Source organism: Plecotus auritus, assembly GCF_963455305.1.
Source record: "Plecotus auritus genome assembly, chromosome: 1".
In the NCBI taxonomy this organism is placed as follows: domain Eukaryota; kingdom Metazoa; phylum Chordata; class Mammalia; order Chiroptera; family Vespertilionidae; genus Plecotus; species Plecotus auritus.
This window is the reverse complement of record NC_137770.1, coordinates 10,934,972-10,956,213: the sequence shown is the minus strand read 5'-3', so window position 1 is coordinate 10,956,213 and position 21,242 is coordinate 10,934,972. Positions and strand designations below refer to the sequence as shown.

The 21,242-nt window shown below is 54.3% G+C and overlaps 1 protein-coding gene across 1 annotated transcript in view; it reads right to left on the bottom strand.

Annotated features, from left to right (window-relative positions):
- Positions 1-21,242, bottom strand: part of DYNC1H1 (dynein cytoplasmic 1 heavy chain 1) — a 68,519-nt gene that overhangs the window by 17,548 nt on the left and 29,729 nt on the right. The window contains exons 17-43 of the mRNA XM_080684769.1: positions 19,822-19,977; positions 19,586-19,699; positions 19,279-19,389; positions 18,996-19,205; positions 18,664-18,810; positions 18,310-18,476; positions 18,056-18,229; positions 17,102-17,267; positions 16,833-17,021; positions 16,547-16,741; positions 15,641-15,923; positions 15,306-15,406; positions 14,321-14,480; positions 13,112-13,355; positions 12,772-12,955; positions 12,381-12,593; positions 10,732-10,970; positions 10,424-10,580; positions 8,500-8,727; positions 7,836-8,066; positions 7,565-7,705; positions 7,120-7,353; positions 6,834-7,040; positions 6,635-6,756; positions 6,018-6,183; positions 4,964-5,127; positions 1,516-1,645 (exon numbers count right to left, since the gene is read on the bottom strand). Coding sequence (XP_080540895.1) covers positions 1,516-1,645; positions 4,964-5,127; positions 6,018-6,183; positions 6,635-6,756; positions 6,834-7,040; positions 7,120-7,353; positions 7,565-7,705; positions 7,836-8,066; positions 8,500-8,727; positions 10,424-10,580; positions 10,732-10,970; positions 12,381-12,593; positions 12,772-12,955; positions 13,112-13,355; positions 14,321-14,480; positions 15,306-15,406; positions 15,641-15,923; positions 16,547-16,741; positions 16,833-17,021; positions 17,102-17,267; positions 18,056-18,229; positions 18,310-18,476; positions 18,664-18,810; positions 18,996-19,205; positions 19,279-19,389; positions 19,586-19,699; positions 19,822-19,977 — 4,833 coding nt within the window. The remainder of the gene's footprint in view (positions 1-1,515; positions 1,646-4,963; positions 5,128-6,017; positions 6,184-6,634; positions 6,757-6,833; positions 7,041-7,119; positions 7,354-7,564; positions 7,706-7,835; positions 8,067-8,499; positions 8,728-10,423; positions 10,581-10,731; positions 10,971-12,380; positions 12,594-12,771; positions 12,956-13,111; positions 13,356-14,320; positions 14,481-15,305; positions 15,407-15,640; positions 15,924-16,546; positions 16,742-16,832; positions 17,022-17,101; positions 17,268-18,055; positions 18,230-18,309; positions 18,477-18,663; positions 18,811-18,995; positions 19,206-19,278; positions 19,390-19,585; positions 19,700-19,821; positions 19,978-21,242) is intronic.

Here is a 21,242-nt window from a genome sequence, read left to right as displayed (position 1 = left end):
CATCCTGTTACACTAATTATTAATAACGAACTACAACGTTCGCTAATGACTGATTACTATAATCGTGTTGCATTCATTTCCCTTACGCGCCTTCCGAGCAGGCACACCATTTCTCTCCACTAATACTAGCAGTGAATATTTTAGCAGCCGATGGCCACGTCATTAGTCTTATACTGACTTGTTTGGTGTGCGCAACAGGAAATATTTTGCTTTCGGAGAACAAGAAAAATAGGTTTATTTGCGTTACGCTTATTTGTGCAGTTATTCAGTGTCTGGTAAGTTAATGTTAAAAAAAATATATCAATTTTTATTAAAATGTTCTATTTTATGTTAACGATTACTCATTTATTTCAGCCCTTTGTATTCAGCATGTCTCTATCGGAATAAACCTACGTTTCTATGAAAATTGAAGCGTTTGTTTTTTTGCGGCCCACATACACTTAAACCTTGTTTATCTGGCCCGTGTTAGCCTGAGTTTGACATGCTTGTTCTAGCACCATGAACATACCTGCCCGCTGCTTTTGCTCCTGTCAGGCCCTCTGCCTGGCAAGCCCTTCCTGACGCTCAGGAGGCCCGCGAGCCTGTGAAGACCCGACGCCAAGACCTCTCCCGGACGGGCCACGTCCCTGTCTCGCCCCTTTTAGACTGCGACCCTGACACGTCCCTGAATCAGGCACTACCAAATGACGTGCACAAGACAACTCACTCAAGTGTCCCGACCTCCTTTTCAGAGAAAAGGACGGCTCACAGCTGTGCTGGAAACGTCACCTCTGTGTAGTATCTTAGCGTATGAAACTTTCACACAAATGAGAACTCCCCCTTGTTCAGTGAGGAAAGTAAGAGCGAAGGGGAAGCAGAGGCTTTCCCTGCAGACGCGCTGAAGCCACATCTGCTGGTTGGAGCAACCATTGCATGGAGATAAGAAACAGCCGTCCAGCCACACTCCTGGGACTCTACCCTAAACCCCTAAGTTATCAGTGGCTGCAGAGATGCAGTCATCGTCACGCGTGTAACCACCTTCATTGACAACGCGCTTCCAGACAGACATGTTTTTGATCAGAGGCTCATTCTAACTGACAGGAAGGCCGAGGAGAGGGCATGGCTGACTGCAGGGCCAGGTCACAGAGGAGGGGCCTGGGGGTCACGGCTGATTGACAGGTCACAGGGGAGGGGACATGACTGACAGCAGGGCCGGGTCACAGAGGAGGGGCCTGGGGGTCACAGAGGAGGGAGCAGGGCTGACTGACAGGTCACAGGGGAGGGAGTAGGGCAACTGCAGGGCTGGGTCACAGAGGAGGGGTCAGGGCTGACTGACAGGTCACAGAGGAGGGGACATGGCTGACTGCAGGGCCTGGTCACAGAAGAGGGGTCTGGGGGTCACAGAGGAGGGAGCAGGGCTGACTGACAGGTCACAGAGGAGGGAGCAGGGCGACTGCAGGGCTGGATCACAGAGGGGTCAGAGCTGACTGACAGGTCACAGAGGAGGGGACATGGCTGACTGCAGGGCCTGGTCACCTTGGACAGCCAGTTGCTGTACAGGATGGGCCGGCTCATGGCTCTCTCCTTGTCGATGTTGGGGAAGTGCTTCAGAGCCACCATGTCGATGTTCTCGTCGGTCCAGCGCCGCTCCTCGTCCTCCACAAGCCTGTCGGGAGAGCAGCGGGTAAGTCCAGAAGCCAATTGGGGCGGGGGGGTTGGTGGTGGTAGTGGGGCACTAGGTTGTGTGTGTTGGGGGTGACTCCATGGGCTGACATGAGTCTTTACCAGAAATTTTAATTTTCTACAAATGGAAAAAGCTGAGAATCTGAACTCAAGATGCTTAAGCAATCCAAAGTTTTAACATCCTATCCTATATAATAAAAGGCTAATATGCAAATTGTCCCCTCGACCAGGAGTTCCACCAGGGGGCAGGGCTGGCCTGCCAACCACCCACGGCCCCTTCCCCGGGCCGGCCAGACCTCACCCATGCATGAATTCAGGCCCCGGGCCTCTACTTAAATATAAAACACTGAGACCTATGGCACCACACTGAAAACAACTCCCTTAAAAAGGCATAACGACAGCGGTTTAAGAAGAAGCCGTGGTTCAGGGTCTCAGCTTGTTGAACGTGCTGACGCGGGCGCTGAGGACAGAGGGGAACCGCAGTGTGCAGCTGGAGGCGTAGGCTCGTGGAAAAAACAGCAAGCCGTGCCTGTCCCTACAGCGGTGAGGGGACCTTGGGAGGTGACTACCCTGAGCAGGCATGATGGAGTTACTGCAGTCCATCAGAACTGAGATGCACAGTCGCTATGCCTACATTCAAATCTAAACAAAACCTTTCTCTGGTATTTTGGGAAAGCTGTGGAAATTACACTATAGCTCAAAATTCATTTAAAAAGTATTTTTACTGATTTCAGAGAGGAAGAGAGAGGGAGAAATAGAAACATCAATGATGAGAGAGAATCACTGACCGGTTGCCTCCTGCATGCTCCCTACTAGGGATCGAGTCTGCAACCCGGGCATATGCCCTTGATCGTAATCAAACCTGGGACCCTTCAATCCGCAGGCCAACGCTCTATCCACTGAGCCAAACTGGCTAGCACTCAAAATTCATTTTTTAAGTTAAAAAAGGGAGAGCAAGCCCTGGCTGGTGTTGCTCAGTGGATAGTGTCAGCCTACGGACTGAAGGGTCCCAGGTTCAATTCCAGTGGGTGTGCAGGAGGCCGCCGATCAATGATTCTCTCTCATCATTGATGTTTCTATCTATCTCTCCCTCTCCCTTCCTCTCTGAAATCAATAAAAATACATTAAAAAAAACCCACACACACACAAAAGGGAGCCCTAACCGGTTTGGCTCAGTGGATAGAGTGTCAGCCTGCGGACTGAAAGGTCCCAGGTTCAATTCCAGTCAAGGGCATGCACCTTGGTTGTGGGCACATCCCCTGTAGGTGTGCAGGAGGCAGCTGATCAATGTTTCTCTCTCATCGATGTTTCTAACTCTATCCCTCTCCCTTCCTCTCTGTAAAAAATCAATAAAAGATATTAAAAAAAGGGGGGGGGGAGTGAAGGTAGCTCACATAACAACAAAAACACTGCATTTTTAAACCATAGGGCTGCCAGGGCTCATGTGCTCCTTCCACGGCCCTGTCTCACGCACCTCGCTCCAGGCTCTCAGCAAGACAGCCCGTGGGCCCCAGAGATGCCATGCAGCCTGGCTGAAAACCATGGCTCTATAAGGCAGCACTGAGACCCCAACAAGCTGGGACGAGAACAGCCGCCTGGAGGCACAAACCGGTCTCCAGGAGTAACTGCCAAACGCTTCTTTCTCAGTCTGTCAGTCTAGAGGCAGCCATTGGCCAGGCTTTCCCAGGGGAGCAACTGCTAACTAGCTGCCAGCGACTCCCTGCAGCTGAGATTACCAGTGGCCAGAGGAGCTCACCTGGTGCTACTGCAGATGGCCACCTGGGAGGGCGAGGGCCTGTGTGCATCCGCTCTGAGGCCTCCTTGCCCATTCCGAGATCTGACTCATGGGCACGTTTCCCCACATGACGTGCAATAGAAAACTTAGTGATGCATTAAATACCAAGTCAGTTCAGATGTACTGTTTACTAAATGTTTAGGTAAGGCAACACAAATTTAACTTTTTCTCACTAACCTAAAATGAGCCTAAAATTCTGTGAAAATTTGCAGTGTTGAAATACATAACATTAAAACTATAAGAAGAAAAAACTGACACTAACATTAGGAATTTATTGTAAAACAAAGGTTGTACGGAATTAAAAAGAAGGCAAGAGAAAGATCCTGATTTTACAAGGTCAATAACTTTCAAGATTCCTTAAATGAGAAAAAGACTCAACTTTTTACTGTGACACTTGGTCTGACTCAGACACAAACCCACTATGATCGATACTGATCCCCACAGTCATTAGCAATTCCCTCCTCGAAGTAACAAGGAAAACACGAAACTTATGAGACAACTAGAGGCCCAGTGCACAAAATTCGTGCATGGGGGAGGCGGGTTTGAGTGGTCCCTCAGCCCGGCCTGCACCCTATCCAATCCGGGACCCCTCGGGGGATGTCCGACTGCCTCTCACAATCTGGGACTGCTGGCTCCTAACCACTCGCCTGCCTGCCTGCCTGATCGCCCCTAACTGCTCCCCTACCAGCCTGATCACCCCTAATTGCCTCTGCCTCGCCCCGCACCCAGGACCCAGGATTCCCTCCTCTGGCCGGCCACAGGAACCCAGACCCAGGCTGGCTTCGCCCAGGCTGGCCGCAGGGGATGGTGGGTGGGCGGCTTCACCCGGACCGCAGCCGCAGGTGCCTGGGACTGCGGCGCGGGCAGCTTGTCCCTCTCTTGGGCCACAGCCCCAGACATTGGCGCCTGGGACCGTGGGGCAGGCGCCTTGTCCCTCTCCTGGGCCGCAGCCTGGCTGGTCCTCTCTCCCCAGTGTGGAGTGTCTGAGCAATTATGGCGTGACGGTGTGAGGGCATGAGGACCATTTGCATATTAGCTCTTTATTATATAGGATAGCTGACACAAGTGGCCAACAGTAAAGAGAAAACCAATGCCTCAGACACAGCTGCAACCCCTTGATGAGAATCAAGACTGGGGACAAGGAAGGGGTGGTGGCTGTGGAGGCCACACGCCACGTCGTGTTAGAAGGCACTTGAACTCACCAGTGAACTCTGCGCTTGGACAGGGTATCACAGGTAACTACCTTGTGTGGTGCCCACTCGACAGAGGTTAAGGTGCCTCCCAAGGTCACGGGTAACCAGGGGTGGGCAGCCATAGTGCGCTGCGACCCGTTCTGTCGGGGGTAGGCATGATGAATCCCAGACACAAGGCTGCCCTGGCCGCCTCTGCTCCTTCCATCCCCAGCTCAGCCTGGCTCACGGGGCAGGCAAGCCTCACTGACACCCACTCAGAGGGTCAGAGGGACCCAAAGGGGGGGCGTGGCGCTACCCAGATCCTTGGCCTTACCTGTCCTGGAATAGGCGCAGGGCTTCATGGGCCCAGATTCTAATGAGCCCTTCCACAGGCAGCGTCTCCAGTGGCCTCAGGGCCTCAAAGATGCCCCGCACCCACCTCGTCATCTCACGGGGTGAGTAGATGTAGTGGGGCTGTGTGTCCTGGGTGAACCTCTCCTGCGGGAACCGGGAGAATGGAGTTACATGTGAATATCTTAAAACATGAAAAGTGGTCCAAGGGTCAAATGCTGTGTAACATTCTTATATCAAAAATAAAGAACCTAGCCCCAGGAACACTTAAGGATGGATTAAACAGTGTTGGAGCAACTGGACAACTGTCCAGAACAAAGTTAGATCCAAGTTGCTCATTTTATGTTGAAAAAAACAAAACAAAACAAAATCTTACAAAATATTCTTCTAAAAATATTTTTTTTAAATGAAATTCCTAAGTTGAGCCTTTCTAGGCATGATTTTCATTAAAACCAGAATTGAAACAAAGAAAAAGATTTACAATGATGACAATAATTCTGTAGGAAAAAACCACAATTATACAAAATTAAAAACAACTTAAAAACTGGAGAAGTTGTTGCATGCCCGGCAGCGCTCCCAAAGGCCTGGAGCAAGACGGCCGATGGCCGGAAACGGGCCTTCTTCTCTCACGGCCCTGGGAAAGGCAGGCACGGAAGGCTTCCCCCGAGATGCAGGGGAGAACCACTGTGCTCATCCAGTGGCAGTGACGCTTCTAATAAACATTAAGATGCCAACGAGGATACAGGCAGAGGCCTTGCAGGTGGGGGTGAGAGTCCAGCCGAGAGCAGTGTGACAGCAGGTGCCGCTCCAGACACTGCGGCACAATCAGACAGGCTCCGTCTGCACTGTCCACAGTCCCAGCCTCATAGGGAAAGTGCAGGACAGCAGCAGCACAGAAACCTCTGCAGTCATGACCTGCGTGGGGAACGCTGGGCGGCAGACTCTGTAGAAAGGCTCTTGGCTAAACGAGGACTCGGAATAAAGCTGTCTTCTAGCAGAGCCCTCCCATGACCAGAGGGGTGGGGAAGTCCGCATACCTGCGACATGGTGTAGAACTCCACCATGGCGGCGGTGAGCGGCTCCGCGTATGTGCGCAGCGATGGGATGAGCCGCAGCATGGCCCGGTTGAAGGTGCCATAGATCTGCGTCAGGGACGCGGGTCCCGGGTAATCCACATACACCACAGGCACGTGACGCAAGAATCTGTGCAAAGACAGCGGGCTCAGCCTCCCGGTGAGGAGCGGTGCCCCAGCGCAGCGCCCGTCCTGGGCCGGACCCCAAGCTGCTCCCTAACCCACCTACGCAGGCTTCACGTCAGTCACCTGAGGTCACACCAAACAGCTCAGGCCTGAGTCTGACACCTAATAGTAGATGCAAAGCACTTGAGAAAGAATTAAAGACAGGAAAACAGCGCGGGCTCATTTTAGCCTCTTCCTGGCCCTGCAGACAGGTCTGGGCAGATCACTGCTGCCCGAGGAGTCGATGCTTCTACCCGCCAGTGCTTCCCAGCGCACCGCAGTGCAGGACCCAGGGCGGGCCCCAGGATGTCAGCCTTTGTTACCTTTTACAGTTAAACCCAGTTGTTTGTTGTGCCGCATATAAAGCCACCCTGGAACTCGTGTCAGGCCAGTGAGGTGGCAGAGCTGGGCATTACCTGTGAGAGAGAGGCTTTCTCCCAGGATCCGTGGGCGGATTACAAGCCCCGACAAACTGGATCCTCTCCAGCTTCACCCAGGTTTGATCTGAGGTTCGGTAAAAGCCTCCATGTTCCACCATCTGCGGGAAGCAGGAGGGTGACACGTTAGGAGCATGCGCGCGAACCTGGGGAGCAGGGCCCGTGGGTGTAAACAAACCTGTCTGATGAAGGAAATGACCCTCTGCGTCCCGTACTTGTCCATGTCTGGCAAGTTGATCTCGTCACAGAACAGCACCAGCCACTTGCCCAGCTGGACGGGAGCCAGGACGACGCCGTTGGGTGTGCGCCGGTACTCGCAGTAGTGGTCGAAGGTCTTCAGCAGCAGCTCTGGCGTTGTGGCACTTGAGAAGTTCAGACCCACAACCTGCCGACAGGAGGACACAATCAGTATCGTAGGGCCAACCCAACCACGCCAGCCTCCTGTCCACCTCCCGCCTCGTTACCTCCATGTCGGGCAGGGCCCGCAGGGCACTGAAGAGCGTCATGGTTTTGCCGGACCCGGGGGGGCCACACAAGACCAGTGGCTTGTGCTCGGCCAGCCAGGTGTACAGGAGGGCTTCGTGGCGGACCGTGTCCAGGGTCGGCACGACGACGTCTGGGGCCGCTACCTTGTGGGTCTCCACTTCAATCTGAGGCACCTTGGCCTGCCACGGTGACCACTCTCCACTGATGGACACCTACACAGAGACGGGGGAACCGTCACCCCGGGGCCCCGTGCCTCCTCACAAGACACGCTCAGTTTCACACAAATCAGAACTTTCAAGCTAGTCTGCGCTCCTTGTACAGCATGAATCTAAGAGGAGAAGCTGCTTCTACAAGTGGAGAGGTGAGTCCGAGTCCACAGCGAGGCTGTGCCTAAGGGGGAAGGCTGCACCTCGGCGCACTGACCTCGTAATCAATGATGGGGATGTTGGGGGCAGCGGGCAGGGGCACGGTCGTGATCCTTCTGATGTACTCGCCCAGCTCGGCCCTCATTTTCAGCCGACTGTCCCCAGACAAGGACCAGAGAATGGCATAAACCAGATATCGCTGTGGAAAGAGAAGCCACTCGTTTTCTATCAAGTTCCCACAACAACCAAGCAGACGTCCGTGCAACATTAACCCCGAGAGTGGCTCCTGGACGCCCAGAGCACACGCACGGGCACGTCGCCTCCCTGACCTGGATGTAGCGTTCCAGCTGCTCGATCTGCATGGGGAAGTCGGGGTGGTTGGCGTTGTACTGGGCCACGTTGCGGCAGGCCTGGTGCAGCATGGAGAAGAGGGAGCCCAGGCAGCGCAGGCGGGTCAGGTCCATGATGTGCTCCAGCTTGAAGGCGTGCTCCAGGGCCTTGGTGACCAGGCCGTTGGACGTGAAGTACGGCTGCATGATGGTTGCCGCGTCCCTTTGGATCTGCGAGAGGAAGAAAATGCCGCTGACTCATTTCAAGAATCTGGGCGTTTTCAGTGCTTCTAATCTAGGCCCAGGAGGGTCACTTGACCTGGGGAGAATATATTTTGGATTAAGAAATGAAGGATGAGCTTAAATGACCAATCCTCATCCCTTCATCCTGATGGTTCTCAAAAACCACGTTTCCTGGGAACACTGGTTCCCACCACCACCGTGAAAGGGCGTACGTCCGTCAGTCTGCGGCGGGAAGGAAGCAAGCAGGGCTCTTCACGCTCTCCCGCGGGCCTTAACTTTGGCAGCTGCAGCGGCTGGGCTTCCTCAGGGGCTGGTGTAACACAGACCTCAAGGGAGTGCCTGGCTTCCTCAGTGTGCATGTGCACGTGTGCGTGGGGGGCGGGAGACACACAACCCTCGGACCCGAGCGCGCTGTGCCTACCTGCAGCATCGGGGACGCAGCCTCCTCCCCCTCGTCCTCCTTGCCCTTGCGCCGGCGCTGGGCCTCGTCCTCCCCTTCGTCCAGGGGGATGCTGCGCAGCCGGGCCAGGAAGTTGTTAAAGATCATGTCTGTGCTGAGCACGTCCTCACTGAACCAGACCATGCCGCAGCGCGACACTGTGGCCAGGGTGGCGTACTTCAGGTCCTGCACTTCAAACATTATTCGCACCTGGAGGGAAGACATCAAGCAGGTTGAATGATGCAGGTTTGGCAGAAACCTGGATGTTAAAATTCTTTTTCCTACGTATGCCCTGAAAGAGTGATTTCTATCCAACTTTTCTGCACTTAGTTTGAAAGAAAAAATACCTGTAGTTCGTTCGCATCACTACAACCTCCACTAACCTCTCCCCTGAGAATCTGGGCAGGAAAAGTGTGGGGGTGAGAGCAATGACACCGACAAAACGGGCCCTTGGAGGAGAAGCCACGCTCCGGGAAGGGGACGCCAGCAGTGAGCACCCCTGCTCATCGGGCCCAGGCTCCCGCTGGAACCCGCTCGGCCCTCGCCAGTGCCCGGGGCAGGTGCACAGCGTCTCCACATTACAGACAGGCTGGGGCTTTGCCAGGTCCCACAGCCACCAGATGGTGAGGCGGAGATTCAGACCAGATGCCGACTCCAGAGCCCCACACTGGGTGCTCACGTGCCTCCAGGAGAGCGATCTCTCTCCGACAACAGTTAGACTCTACTGGACAACGCACTTTGAGAAAGCACCCGACTGGTCAAATCCAAACACGCGTCCGAGTGGGCACAGCTGCGGCGGCCAAATACCTGTTGTGCTCCGCTCCTCTTTTCTCACACCCGCTGCTGGTGGTCCATCAGCCACTCCCTACACCTTCGCTTCCGACCCACCCCCACGGCTCTGCCTGGGGTGCCAGGCAGCCTCCAAAGGTCCCCTTGCTCCCAGCCTGTCCTCCAACCAGCAGCCAGAGGGGTCTTTGGCAACAGTGACACTGTCCAGACACACTCTCCCATGCTTCCAGCTCACCCAGCGGGCAGGCTCCATCCTCACAAGGACCCCGAGGCCCATGTCCTCTGTAATCTCACTGCCTTCTCCCCTCGTTCTTCCACACCAGCCGCTGCCCCTTGCTTTTCTTGCACACACCAGCACCTGCCACTTCTCCTTCTGCCATCTGTCCCTTCACCCAGAACGCCCAGAAGCCCACAGGGCTCCCCTCACTCCTCAACCCCCACTAAGACCCACCTTCCCAGTGACGCCTTGGCTGCCCCAGCCGACAGGGCAGCCTCCACCTGCCACCAACACAGCCCACTCTCTAGCCTCCACCTGCCACCAACACAGCCCGCTCTCTCCCAGTGTCCTTTCTGCTCACACCATCGCCTGTTATCTTGCCCATTTGTCTTCCCAGCAACTTTGAGCCCCAGGACAGCAAGGGTTCTGTCTATGCTCTTTATTCCTGCATGTTCAGCATCTAGAACGGGCTGCATATGACGGCTCCAAAAACGTGGGTCAAGAATGAATGTGAACCCACGCCAGGCCTGCCCACGTTTCCGCGTCTGCAGGCGGTGTGTTCGGGGCCTGATCCAATGCTCACCCCCAGGGACAGCCGTGACAGCGCGGCTATCTGAATCCCTCAGGTGCCACCTTCTCATACACAATAACTTCAGCAACCCTACCGCCAACCCCACTCACGGGGGCGTGGGAAGGGCTGAGGTGCTTAACATTCACAGTGGAGGGTTGTTTATAAGCCTATGAAAGGCTTCTCACTGGCCCTGGGCGTGAGTAACCCAGTGTGCAGGCTGCCTGAGAGGCATCTGCACAACCAGCTGCTCCCCCAGAAGCGGGAGCGTCTCCAGTGGGCACTCGGTCTGCAGTTGGGACGGGCTGGGCCGCGACAGAGGAAGTGCCTACGTTGGGCGGGAGGCTGAGGCGCTCGCCGTTGGGCAGAGTCAGGAGCTTGTTGTCATCCAGCACCGAGTTCAGGTTCTCCACCCACTCCGGGTCCACGTCGCCGTCGAAGATGACCCACTGGCGCTTCTGCAGCTCGCCCCGCACGTTGTCGATGATCCTGTGGGAGGGTCACAGCTGGGACTCACTCGAGGCTTTAAGATTTTAAATGCTCGCCCTGCAAGCGTTTCTCAGCTGACTGTGTAACTGGCTCAAACTCGGGCTGGACAGAGTGCCAGGTCCCACTGGAACTCACTGACCGAGCGACTTACTTTCTCAGAACATGTGTGAACAGCCCATCGGTCCATTCCCTGGTGTTGGGGTCCAGGGTTCCATACAGGTGGTCTTTGCTGATGGCCTTGGGGTCGATGATGTGGGCCACGCCTTCCACCCCCTCAAGTCTCTCCAAAGCCTTGAGAAGAACACGCCAGGCCATGCTCTTCCCGCTCCCCGAGGGCCCCACCATCATCAGGCCGTGGTTGATCTGGGTGATCTGGTAGAGCTGGAGGACCTGCAGGCAGACACACAGCATGTGACCTTCCAGAGAGAGGACAGCGAGCTTCTCCAGCCACTTTCCGCGTCAACAAGCAAGAAATGTGTGGTGTGGCTTCTTAAAGGCACGTACTGGGACTTTCATTTTTTTAATCCTTACCAGAGGATATGTTGTTTTTTTTTTTGGTGGGGGGGGAGAGGGGAGAAAGAGAGATAGAAACATCAATGAGAGAGCATCATCGATTGGCTGCCTCTTGCATGCTCCCTTACTGGAGATTGAGCCTGCAACCCAGGCATGTGCCCTCTACTGGAATCGAACCCGAGACCCTTCAGTCCACAGGCCGACGCTCTCTCCACTGAGCCAAACCAGCTAGGGGCAGCACTGAAACTTTTTAATCAAAGACACTTCACACAGGCCACACCTACAAACTATTTCACGAGGGTTGTAACTACACTGCGGAGAGCCCTTCGGTGAGTCAGGAAGGTGGGGGCCAGTGGAATGGGAGACACTGACCCACTTGCCTGACAGACATATAAGCGCCCCCCCGCCCCCGGAGGGGAGACTGCTGGTGTTCAATAGCAGGCACGCTTGCAGGCGCAGTGCGCACAGCTGTGAGCGATACTCTTTTCCTTATGTGAGCCTCCCAGAGGAAGGGAAGAGGCCAATGCAGTATGTCAGCCATGAGTTGGTTAGAGACGTACGCTGTCAGTTCCTGGTACTAGTAACTAGAAAGTCTTGTAAATAAAACTCATTGGCATAAACATTTTATAAATCACGCCCTTAGCCAGCACTTTCAGAGAATGAACCATCTCACGTAAGTAAAATTCTCAGGTTAACTTTTGCTCTCTCTACGTTTAAGTTAAGAAAAAAGTACAGTCCTGGTGGGTGTGGCTCAGTGGGTTGGGCTTCGTCTCATAAACTGAAAGGCTCAATCCTGATGTGCCTGGGTTGTGGCTCAGTCCCGGCAGGCCCAGACAGCAGGAGGAAGGTGATTGTTGTTTCTCTCTCTCTCCCTTCCTTTCTCTAAAAATCAATAAACATAAATCTAAAAAAAGAAACAGCCCTAGCCGGTTTGGCTCAGTGGATATAGCGTCGGCCTGCGGACTGAAGGGTCCCAGGTTCGATTCCGGTCAAGGGCATGTGCCTGGGTTGCGGGCACATCCCCAGTGGGGGGTGTGCAGGAGGCAGCTGATCGATGTTTCTCTCTCATTGATGTTTCTAACTCTCTATACCTCTCCCTTTCTCTCTGTAAAAATTCAATAAAATATTAAAAAAAAAAAAAAAAAAAGCAAGTAACAGTCCACACAGGCGTGGGGGCAAACCACAAGCCAGCAGGCCCCGGCCTTGGACAGCTGAAATGTTCTTTGTGTGCGGCGTCCCGCAGTTGTCAAGGCTGCAGCCGCCCCCCAACGGAACAATCCCAGGTACCTTTTCAACCCACATTCCGCCAACTTCTTCCCCGTCTCCATACGTCAGATACATCTCCTGACACACTTTCTTCAGCTCCTCCCGGAGCGCCGTCATCTCCCCGCGGTGGTACTGGACGCCGGGGAACACGTCCGACAGGAGACTGAAGAGCAGCGGGATGTCTTCCGCCACCAGCTTTGGCACCATCGTCTCACAGACGCTCTGGATCAGAATCTGTGTGGGAGGAGGGGCGAGCACGTCGCACTGCACGTCTGGCTGAGCCATGCACCCTGTGAACGTCGGCCCCCCCAGTGCACGTGCATCGCACCGAGCACTCCCGCGTGGTTCAACGTGGAAGGGAAGTTTAACCATTGCCCAAGGTTTCAGTGGCTGAGAGGACATGTGGACAAACCTCCTGTTCAGGTAGATTCTCTGCAATCTCGCCTTCATCCACTACTTCGCCTCGTTCTTCCTTCTCCCTCTTTATCTTCTGAATCCTCTCCCTCTTCACGTTACCCGCACTCACCAGCACACTCTTCAAAGCTCGAAGCCCAAAGTCGTAGTGGCTCTGGGAGGAGAGCTGCTCATCACACAGCCTAGAAGAGAAAGCGTCTTCTAAAAACCGTGCACTTGACACAGCGAGAGCCGAGTCAGGAAACGTGAGAATACTATGCAAGATGCACCGTCATCGGAGGTGAACTGCACACTGGGCACCAGCTAGAAACGCGATTATGAATAACTGAGCTACTCACTTAAAGAAGGGGACGATTTTGTTGGCAAGGACTTCAGCCGTGCGGAAGCCCTGTGAGTACAGCATGACCTGGGCGATCAGCTGCCGGTCGGGCTTGGTCATGGCCAAGCTCCGGAACAGCTTCTTCAAGTTGTCTGGGAGGTTGGACCTGCCCGCGTAGCCAGGGTTCATGGTGATGAAGATGGCCATGTCCGGGCTCACCTTGACTTGTTTGTTTAGCAGCTCACAAGTAATGGGGGCAGAGGCTGAAAATCGGGTGACAGCGTCAAGACTCATGATGTTCAAAAACTACCTAAAAATCTCTCTAACATTACAAAGCACCATTTCCCCACTGGCCTCGAAGCCCACAGCCCAGGGCTGCAGGGAGCCGCTCCTGGCCTCTCCGCAGGAACCACCTCCCCAAACCTCACCCACGGCCGTGCCCAGCCGTGGAGCAGATCCACCCCTGGGCAGGAAGCCCTGCTCTGGGTGTGCGACACCGTGTGTCACAGGCCAACGCTAGGCTAGAGATGCAGTCTAAGGATGGTTGCAGAAATGAAACCAACCCAAGTGACACGACTGGCTGACTTCGATCACTAGTCACCCTTTCTGAGGATCGTTAAAAACACCCCACACTGAGCCTCGCGGGGTGGCATGCACCTGCTCCCGATCAGCGAGCACACCAGTACTGATTTCGCTGATTCTATCTGCTTTCTAGGAGGTCTGGACATTGTTTCCTAGGACAAGTTACTATTACTCTGGGATAAAAGGAAACACTGAGAGTTAAACTGTGCACACCAACTACCCAACATCGCCGCGTGGGTGGATTCATCCCAATGTGCCTCTCCCTTTGTGGTGACGCAGCCCTCGGAGCTCTCTGCAGGCGCTCCTATCGTGACCTCATTCCCCAAGCTCCACGGAAACCTGGCCAGACAGGTGGCGAGGAAGGCTGGCTCCGGGGAGGGAGGGGGAGCATCCAGGGTTCACACAGGCACCCACGGTGGGAGGGGCACAGGGATGTTCGGGTTGGGGCTGCTCTGGGACAAGCTGTGCAAACTGCTGATGCGGAGATACCCTGGGCTTCCCTTCCATCTGCACTCAGGACTCACGCCTGCCTGCAACAGTGAGTCCTGGGAGCTAATGAAATGCTCCCTCACTTCTGATCAAAGCCAGCCAGCCCCCAGTGGCATTCCCCCACATTCCGAGTGGCCGTGGAGGAGGGAAGCCTTACTCTTATCGAAGTTGGGGTTGGAGTGCTCCCGCAGCGCTTCCTGGATGCACTGCACCTGCTGGGACACGGCCGACAGCATCCGCTCCTCCAGGCGGTTGAACTCGTCAAAGCAGCCCCATGCTCCCACTTGGCAAAGGCCCACAAAGATGCGTCCCATCGCCTGAGACAGAAACAAAGGCGCTAAAACCAGCTGCCTCGGCGCTGGCTCAAATCCTGCCTGTGGTGACCTGTCCGACCTGATCCTGGGCCAGTGCCATCTGGGAACCCATGTCTGCTCATCTCTGACATGGGACTAAGAGCACCTCCCCCCCAAGGTGGCTGTGAAGGTGTAATCAGGTTCACAGGTGAGGCGAGGGCCCGCCTACCACAGCAAGTGCTTCATCAACAAGAGGGGTCCTTAGTGGACAGAGGGGCCATCACACCTTTTCCTCTTGTGCCCAAGTCCTAATGACAAAGCTGTCATTTGTATTCTATCACTTTCTGTTGGTTAAAAACCTTCCTTTTTTTAAAAAAAAAAAAAATACATTTTTATTGATTTCAGAGTGGAAGGGAGAGGGAGAGAGAGATAGAAACATCAATGATGAGATGGAATCACTGATCGGCTACCTCCTGCACACCCCACACTGGGGATCGAGCCCACAACCGAGGCATGTGCCCTTGACTGGAATCGAACCTGGGAACATTCAGTCCTCAGGCCGACGCTCTATTCACTGAGCGAAGCCAGCCAGGACTTAAAGAACTTTCTGCATAACGTTTGTTTAGAGCCCCTTCTTTAAGAAAAGCGGTATGCTGCACTGGTGAGGGAACTCTGAAAACATGAAGCTCAACGTTGAAGCACAGGTGGGTACCACAAGCACCCGTCCCCAAAGGCCTCGGAGGCCCCGCTGGGGGACAAGGACGTCGGCTTTGAGAGGCACAAGCACGGTATCCCCACCTGACCCTCTCAGGCCATCCAATTTTGCGTGGAGCCCACAAAGGTTCTCACCTGGAAATCAAAGGTTTCGTCACAGTTGAAAACCAAAACAAAGCGTCCCAGCTGATGGCCAAGGGCCTTGACAGACTCGGTCTTCCCGGTCCCAGCAGGCCCTGTTACAGGAAGAAGGTGACTCAGTGCCTGAGTCACTCACTCAGTGGGACTCAGCTTTAGCTTTAAGACAACTATAAAAAGCAATTCATTTTAAAAAGTAGATGTAAAAAATGAAGACAAGTTCAGTTTTCAGAATACAGTAGCCATGTGATTAGGAAATAGCTGTGCTGATTTAAATACATTGAAACCATTCCATCTTTAAAAATGACGTCCAGGATGGTGGAGTCACTTACCAAACGGGGACCCGCCCAGCCTGGCCTCCAGGGCCTGCGTCATGGTCAAGTAGCAGCGGTCAGTGAGGGGCGTCTGCACCAGCTTGTCCTGGACTCCCAGGTACTCAAAGCCATAGTTAAACTTGGCGTTTGCCATTTGGATAGATAACTGCTGTAACACGTCTGTCTGCTTAGGGTCAAAGTAAAACCGCATCTGGCGGAGCCATTCAAAAGACTTGCTGTTGTCGATCTTGCTTTTGATCAGGGCCCGGGTGACGTCTCTCTGGTGAACCAGCTCTGTAATCTGCAGAGAGAGCCCGCGAGAGCTCGTCATGGCTGAGCAGTGCTGTGCCCTGTGAGCGTGTGGATTATTTGGGAGAACGACCCGCAGAGATGAGTTTGTCTTCACTACAGTACACGGTGCTAATTCACTTGCAGAAACGCTGGTCATGCAGTGTGATTAGAGTCAAAAGTGGCAACCAACACGAGACACCTGCTAAGTACAAACTCTGCAACCAGCATACACCCCAACGGGATACACCCCAACGGGATACACCCCAACGGGGGAGCAGCGGTCCCTGTCCCAGCAGTCTCTCTGCTGCACTGGGGGCGCAGAGCCATGCTCACCTCACCGGGGCTGCCGACGCTGCCTCCGCGCCTCCTTGGAAGGAGACGATGAGGAGTGCATGACCCCGGTCAAGGGCACCACCTCCCTTTCACCAGGAGGATGTCGCATATGTAACCCCTGTGCTCAACCCACATTATTTTCTGGGGGGACACAGAGCCCCACACCCACCCCAGGGCCTATCTGTCTGCTACCTACTGTTCTCCCTAGTGCAAACAGAGTATTTTCCAAAAAGGATTCAACTGCCCGAGTTGAAGGCACAGAGCCTAACGGGGAGGGAATGAGTCGGGCACGGGACTGACCAAGTGCTCCAGCTTCCGCCGGCGGAGCGGGGGCTGCTCCATGAGGACCGAGTCGGCCAGCACGTTGAGGGTGACCTCCACGTTGCTCAGCACGGACTGCAGGGTTGCTGTGTCCCCGTTCCCGCCCGTGCTGCTCAGGGCTGTCTCCACATTTTCAGACCAGGCTATCTGGGCCGACAAAACCACAAGCTGGGCCTGAAAGACACGAGACACAAGGTCCAAGCGGGTTGTTCTAGAGATCAGCCTGCTCTCCCCTACAGCCCACCCCACGTCTACACCATGTTACCTGGTATTTATCGATCCAAGTGATGTAGGTATTGGGGTCGATCGAAGTGGCTTTACCAAAGATCTCAACCTCTGTCACAGACTCAGCCAGGAGCTTGGCCAATGTGACTCTCATCTCCTTCTCCACTAGCGTGAGCCACTCGTTGATTTTGGGATGCTCAGTAATTGACACGGGAGTTTTAAATATAACCTGAAATAAGTGAAATCTAAGAATTAAGATGTGCAAAAACAGGACAGAAGCTTTCTAAGAGGCAAGCCCCAGCGAACTACCTCCTCTCCTTCGCGGGATGAAATGCCCAAGACGACAGTGTTGTCCTCGTTCAGGATAATGCTGGACACACCAGCAAACATTTTCTTGAAGTGCTTCTGTAACTTAGCTACATTCTTGCTGTTTCCAATGATTTCAAGCAAATCTTCGTCACCCACAAAATAGAACCTAGAATTGAAACAGCATCCATATTCCTCAGATGTTACAGAGACAAATAAGGGGAATCAGGGCACAATGCCAGACTGCAGGTGCGTCTGCAGGCACTGCCCAGCCTCAGCCTGGACTTGTCACACCCAAACCCCCCAGCCCCCAGCAAACGTCCACCCTCACCTAATAAGACACCAAAGAGGAATTCAATAAATCTGACATCACGCACCTTACTTCACAAACGCAGTTTTTAAAAACCTGTCTGATTTATGCTAAGCAAATTATTCAGAAAAGTGATGCCACTTAGAAAATAATCATCGCTAAATCTGTAAGTGATGCAAGCTGCCTGGAGGGTGGGGGCGTTTAAAGGAAGCCTAGTAAAGCCCTGATTGGTTTGGCTCAGTGGATAGAGCGTCGGCCTGCGGACTGAAGGGTCCAGGTTCGATTCCGGTCAAGGGCATGTACCTTGGTTGCGGGCACATCCCCAGTGGGAGGTGTGCAGGAGGCAGCTGGTGGATGTCTCTCTCTCTCATAGATGTTTCTAACTCTCTATTCCTCTCCCTTCCTCTCTGTAAAAAAATCAATAAGATATATTAAAAAAAAAATAAAAAATAAAAAATAAAGGAAGCCTAGTAAACAAATCCAGGTAGGAAATTAAGGATTATCTGTTACACTTAGGAATTACTGCGTGAAAGGGAAATGGTACTGATTAAATGGATGATCAATGACAAAACCCTTGATGTCAAAAGTGACGGACGACAGGCCCGGAAGGGAGGGGAGGGCCGGCAGCAGCATGGCAGAAGTCTTACCTGGGGAAAGATGACCGCTCCCTTTCCAGGTACTCGCCCAGTGCTTTCTGGATCTTCCCCAGCAGGTCTGCCAGCCTCTCCAGAGACCTCTGCACCCCCTGGATGTTGAGAACATCCATCACCAGGGGAGACTTGGATACTTTTTTCATGAGCGCCAAAAACTCCGTGCTGATGCTAAAGTCGGGTTGAAGCCGAGGTCAGCCTTGGTGTGAGGAGTGGCTCCCAGCCCCACCTCACCCATGGGGAGGCCCTACCTCTGGAACCGCTGGGTTTCCACGGGCAGCAGGTGCTTGATATCCGCGCTGCCCGTGAAGATGCCTTCCAGGTAGACCCAGCGCCTCTGCACGTCGATCCACACGTCAAAGAGGGCCATGATGCGATTCAGCTTGTCTTCCCAGCTCAGGGCGTCCTCCTCGAAAACCTGGTGGACAGACGGAAGGAAGAGCTCGACCACTCACTTCCACTCCCAGCAGACATGCAGCCTCAGGGCAAGAACCACCCGGTCACCTGGCTCACATGTACAAGCAGGCCAGGACTGCCCTCCGAGGCATTGCAGGGCCAGAGCAGGGGAAGCCCTGAGGGGGAGGGGATGTTCCCCCACATGGTACCTTGTAGTATGGAGACAGCTTCATGGCAGAGACGCTGTTGATGTGCTCCTTGACCTTGTTGAAGAGGTCGTCCCAGCCACGAATCAAGCGACATTTGTTCTGATAGTTGACCAAGTCTAACTCGTACGTGTTCCACACTTCTCTTATCTGCATCAAAACCAGAGAGACGCAGGTCACCACTGTGTGGGCACTTACCACCTGCACGGCTTCAGCTCCCTACCACGTGTTGACAGGGACACAGAGGACCCCGGATGGGGCTGCGTTGTTACACGGCGCGAGTCTACGCCACAGCCTGAAACATGAACAGAGGTGCGGCCCGTCCCAGTAGTCACCTGCTTCAAAAACTCTTCCAATGCCATCTCTCCTTGTGCCACGAGCAGCACGTCCTTCACGATGGCCTCGTTCTTCTGCAGGTCGACGTCCCAGATCTGCCCGAGGGTGAGCTCAGACACCACCCAGTTCACGTGCAGCCTCTTCATCAGCTGCTTCCAGTGGCGATCCTTCAGGGCCTCGGACTTCAGCTCGATCACCAGCATGTTGATCTGTGGAGAGCCAGCAAGTCACCCGGAGCAGCGCTTCCCAGTGGGCCCCCCGACTGCAGCGCCAGTCACCCACCTTCAGGTAGCCTTTCAGGAGCCGCTGGACGAACTCGTAGGACGCGTACTGCCGCAGGCGGGCGGGGAAGTTTTTCAGCTGGTTCAGGAGGCCATCTAAATTCTGTCGAAGCTGTCGTGAGAAAAACCATGATCCCCAGTTAGCCAGCCTTCCTCCACGTGTTAAAAAACGGTTGTAAAAGAAATGATAGGTTAGGCTGGATGAGCAGTGCAAATGACACACGGGGGTTAGGTGACATTCTGTGGGTCTCTAGGGAAACCTGTAACTCCAGGGCCTGAAGGCACACATGGACACTACTGAGATGTACCTTCCGAGGCTGCACCGACACCCACGGCTGCTCCTTCATCTGATCAATCTGCTCCCAGACCTTGGAGAGTTCCGACCAAACGCCCTTGAGGTCCTGTAATTCCTCGAGGGCCACCTGTGAGTCAGAACAGTAAGGCAGTGAGACTGTGGAAAGAGAGACCATGTCAGAATGCAGCGGGTCAAGGGCAGAGCCAGGACGAGGAGCCACGTCCCTGCCTCTCCGCAGGTGGCTCGTACCTGGACGCGCTCTTCACTGCCACTCAGGAGTCCCGTGTCCGTCAGTTCCAGCGCCTCCTTAGCCTTCGCACACTTTTCCCGGTCATCCTTCAGCCTGCCGAACTTGCCCTCGTAGATGGTGAGAGCCTGCAGCGCCTCCTCTGGGCGGAGATTGCCCTAAAAGCAGACAGAGCAGGGAGTTGCAGGGCTGTGTCCAGGACAGATGGTCACTGCAGCTCCAAGGGGGGCAGGGAGCCTGCTGGAGTCCTGGACATCGTGGTTATACTTCAGAGTGCCATGCTTACATCCACATCAGACCAACAAAAATATAAGGAAGGAAGGTGGGGCGCCTCTCAGTTCAGCCATAGGCTCATGACGTGCCCTGGGGGACAGGAGAGAAGAGTGACCTGGGGACACGGATCTGAGGGGCCTGCAGCCACCACACCCTCCGCGACATGCAGCTGTCCCATCGGTTCCTGAGAGAAGCCCAAGAAACCATGCACGGCCTCCCTCAGCATTCGCACCCTCCACACACTTCCTCCCATGTTAATGACCTTGGGAATGACTGAAACGTCCGTTATAATCCTGACTACGACACATCACCAGCAAGGTGAAGGGGAGAGCCATTCAGGTGTTGTTGACCAGTGCTCACTCCCTCACTAGAGCCAGCATTCTGCAGAGACCTCAGAAGAAGGGCTCCTTGAACCAAAGTCAAACATAAGCAAGGACGTCTGGACCCATCCACTGGGACAGGGCTGAGGGCAGGCAGAGCCCTGCCTGATGGGTGGTGGGAGGCTACCCGGGCCACCAGGCAGGCCTGCTGTGGAAAATGTGTATCCTCAAACACAAGACCAGGTTAACATTCAGGGCACTTTAACATCCTTCTTGTCTATGTTTACATACATTACATCCCTCAACATGTGAGATTTCATCTCTGCCGTGACCCTCTCACCCAGCCTCACACGCGCTCCCCTCGGCCCGGACCCCCTGCCCCTCAGGCGCCTGCAGGACTTGCCAGCTCCCCTCATCTGGACTCCCCGCAGATGGCACCTCCCCTGACAGCAGCACACCACCCACACCCTCTCCCATGGGCCCACCTTCCCACAGCACATGGCACCAAGACTAAGTACATGCTTCCTTGCCCATATTTATCCTCTTTCTCCCCCCGGGAGCGTGGCTCCAAGAGGGAGACCCCTGTCTTTCTGTTTACTGCTGTATCCCGACGCCCACGTGACGCCTAGAACACAGGGGAACTCGACAAATACTGGATGAGCCAAGAGGACCAGAGATGGCAAGTCCTGGGTACAGTCAGTCACTATGACGTCGATGACAGAGAACCAGCCTCCCCATGACAGAGAGCCTGCAGCAGCAGGAGGCTCGGCCTGCGTCCACGAGAAATTAAATTCCAATTTTTGAGTTCGTTTAAGTAAGAGGATAACATA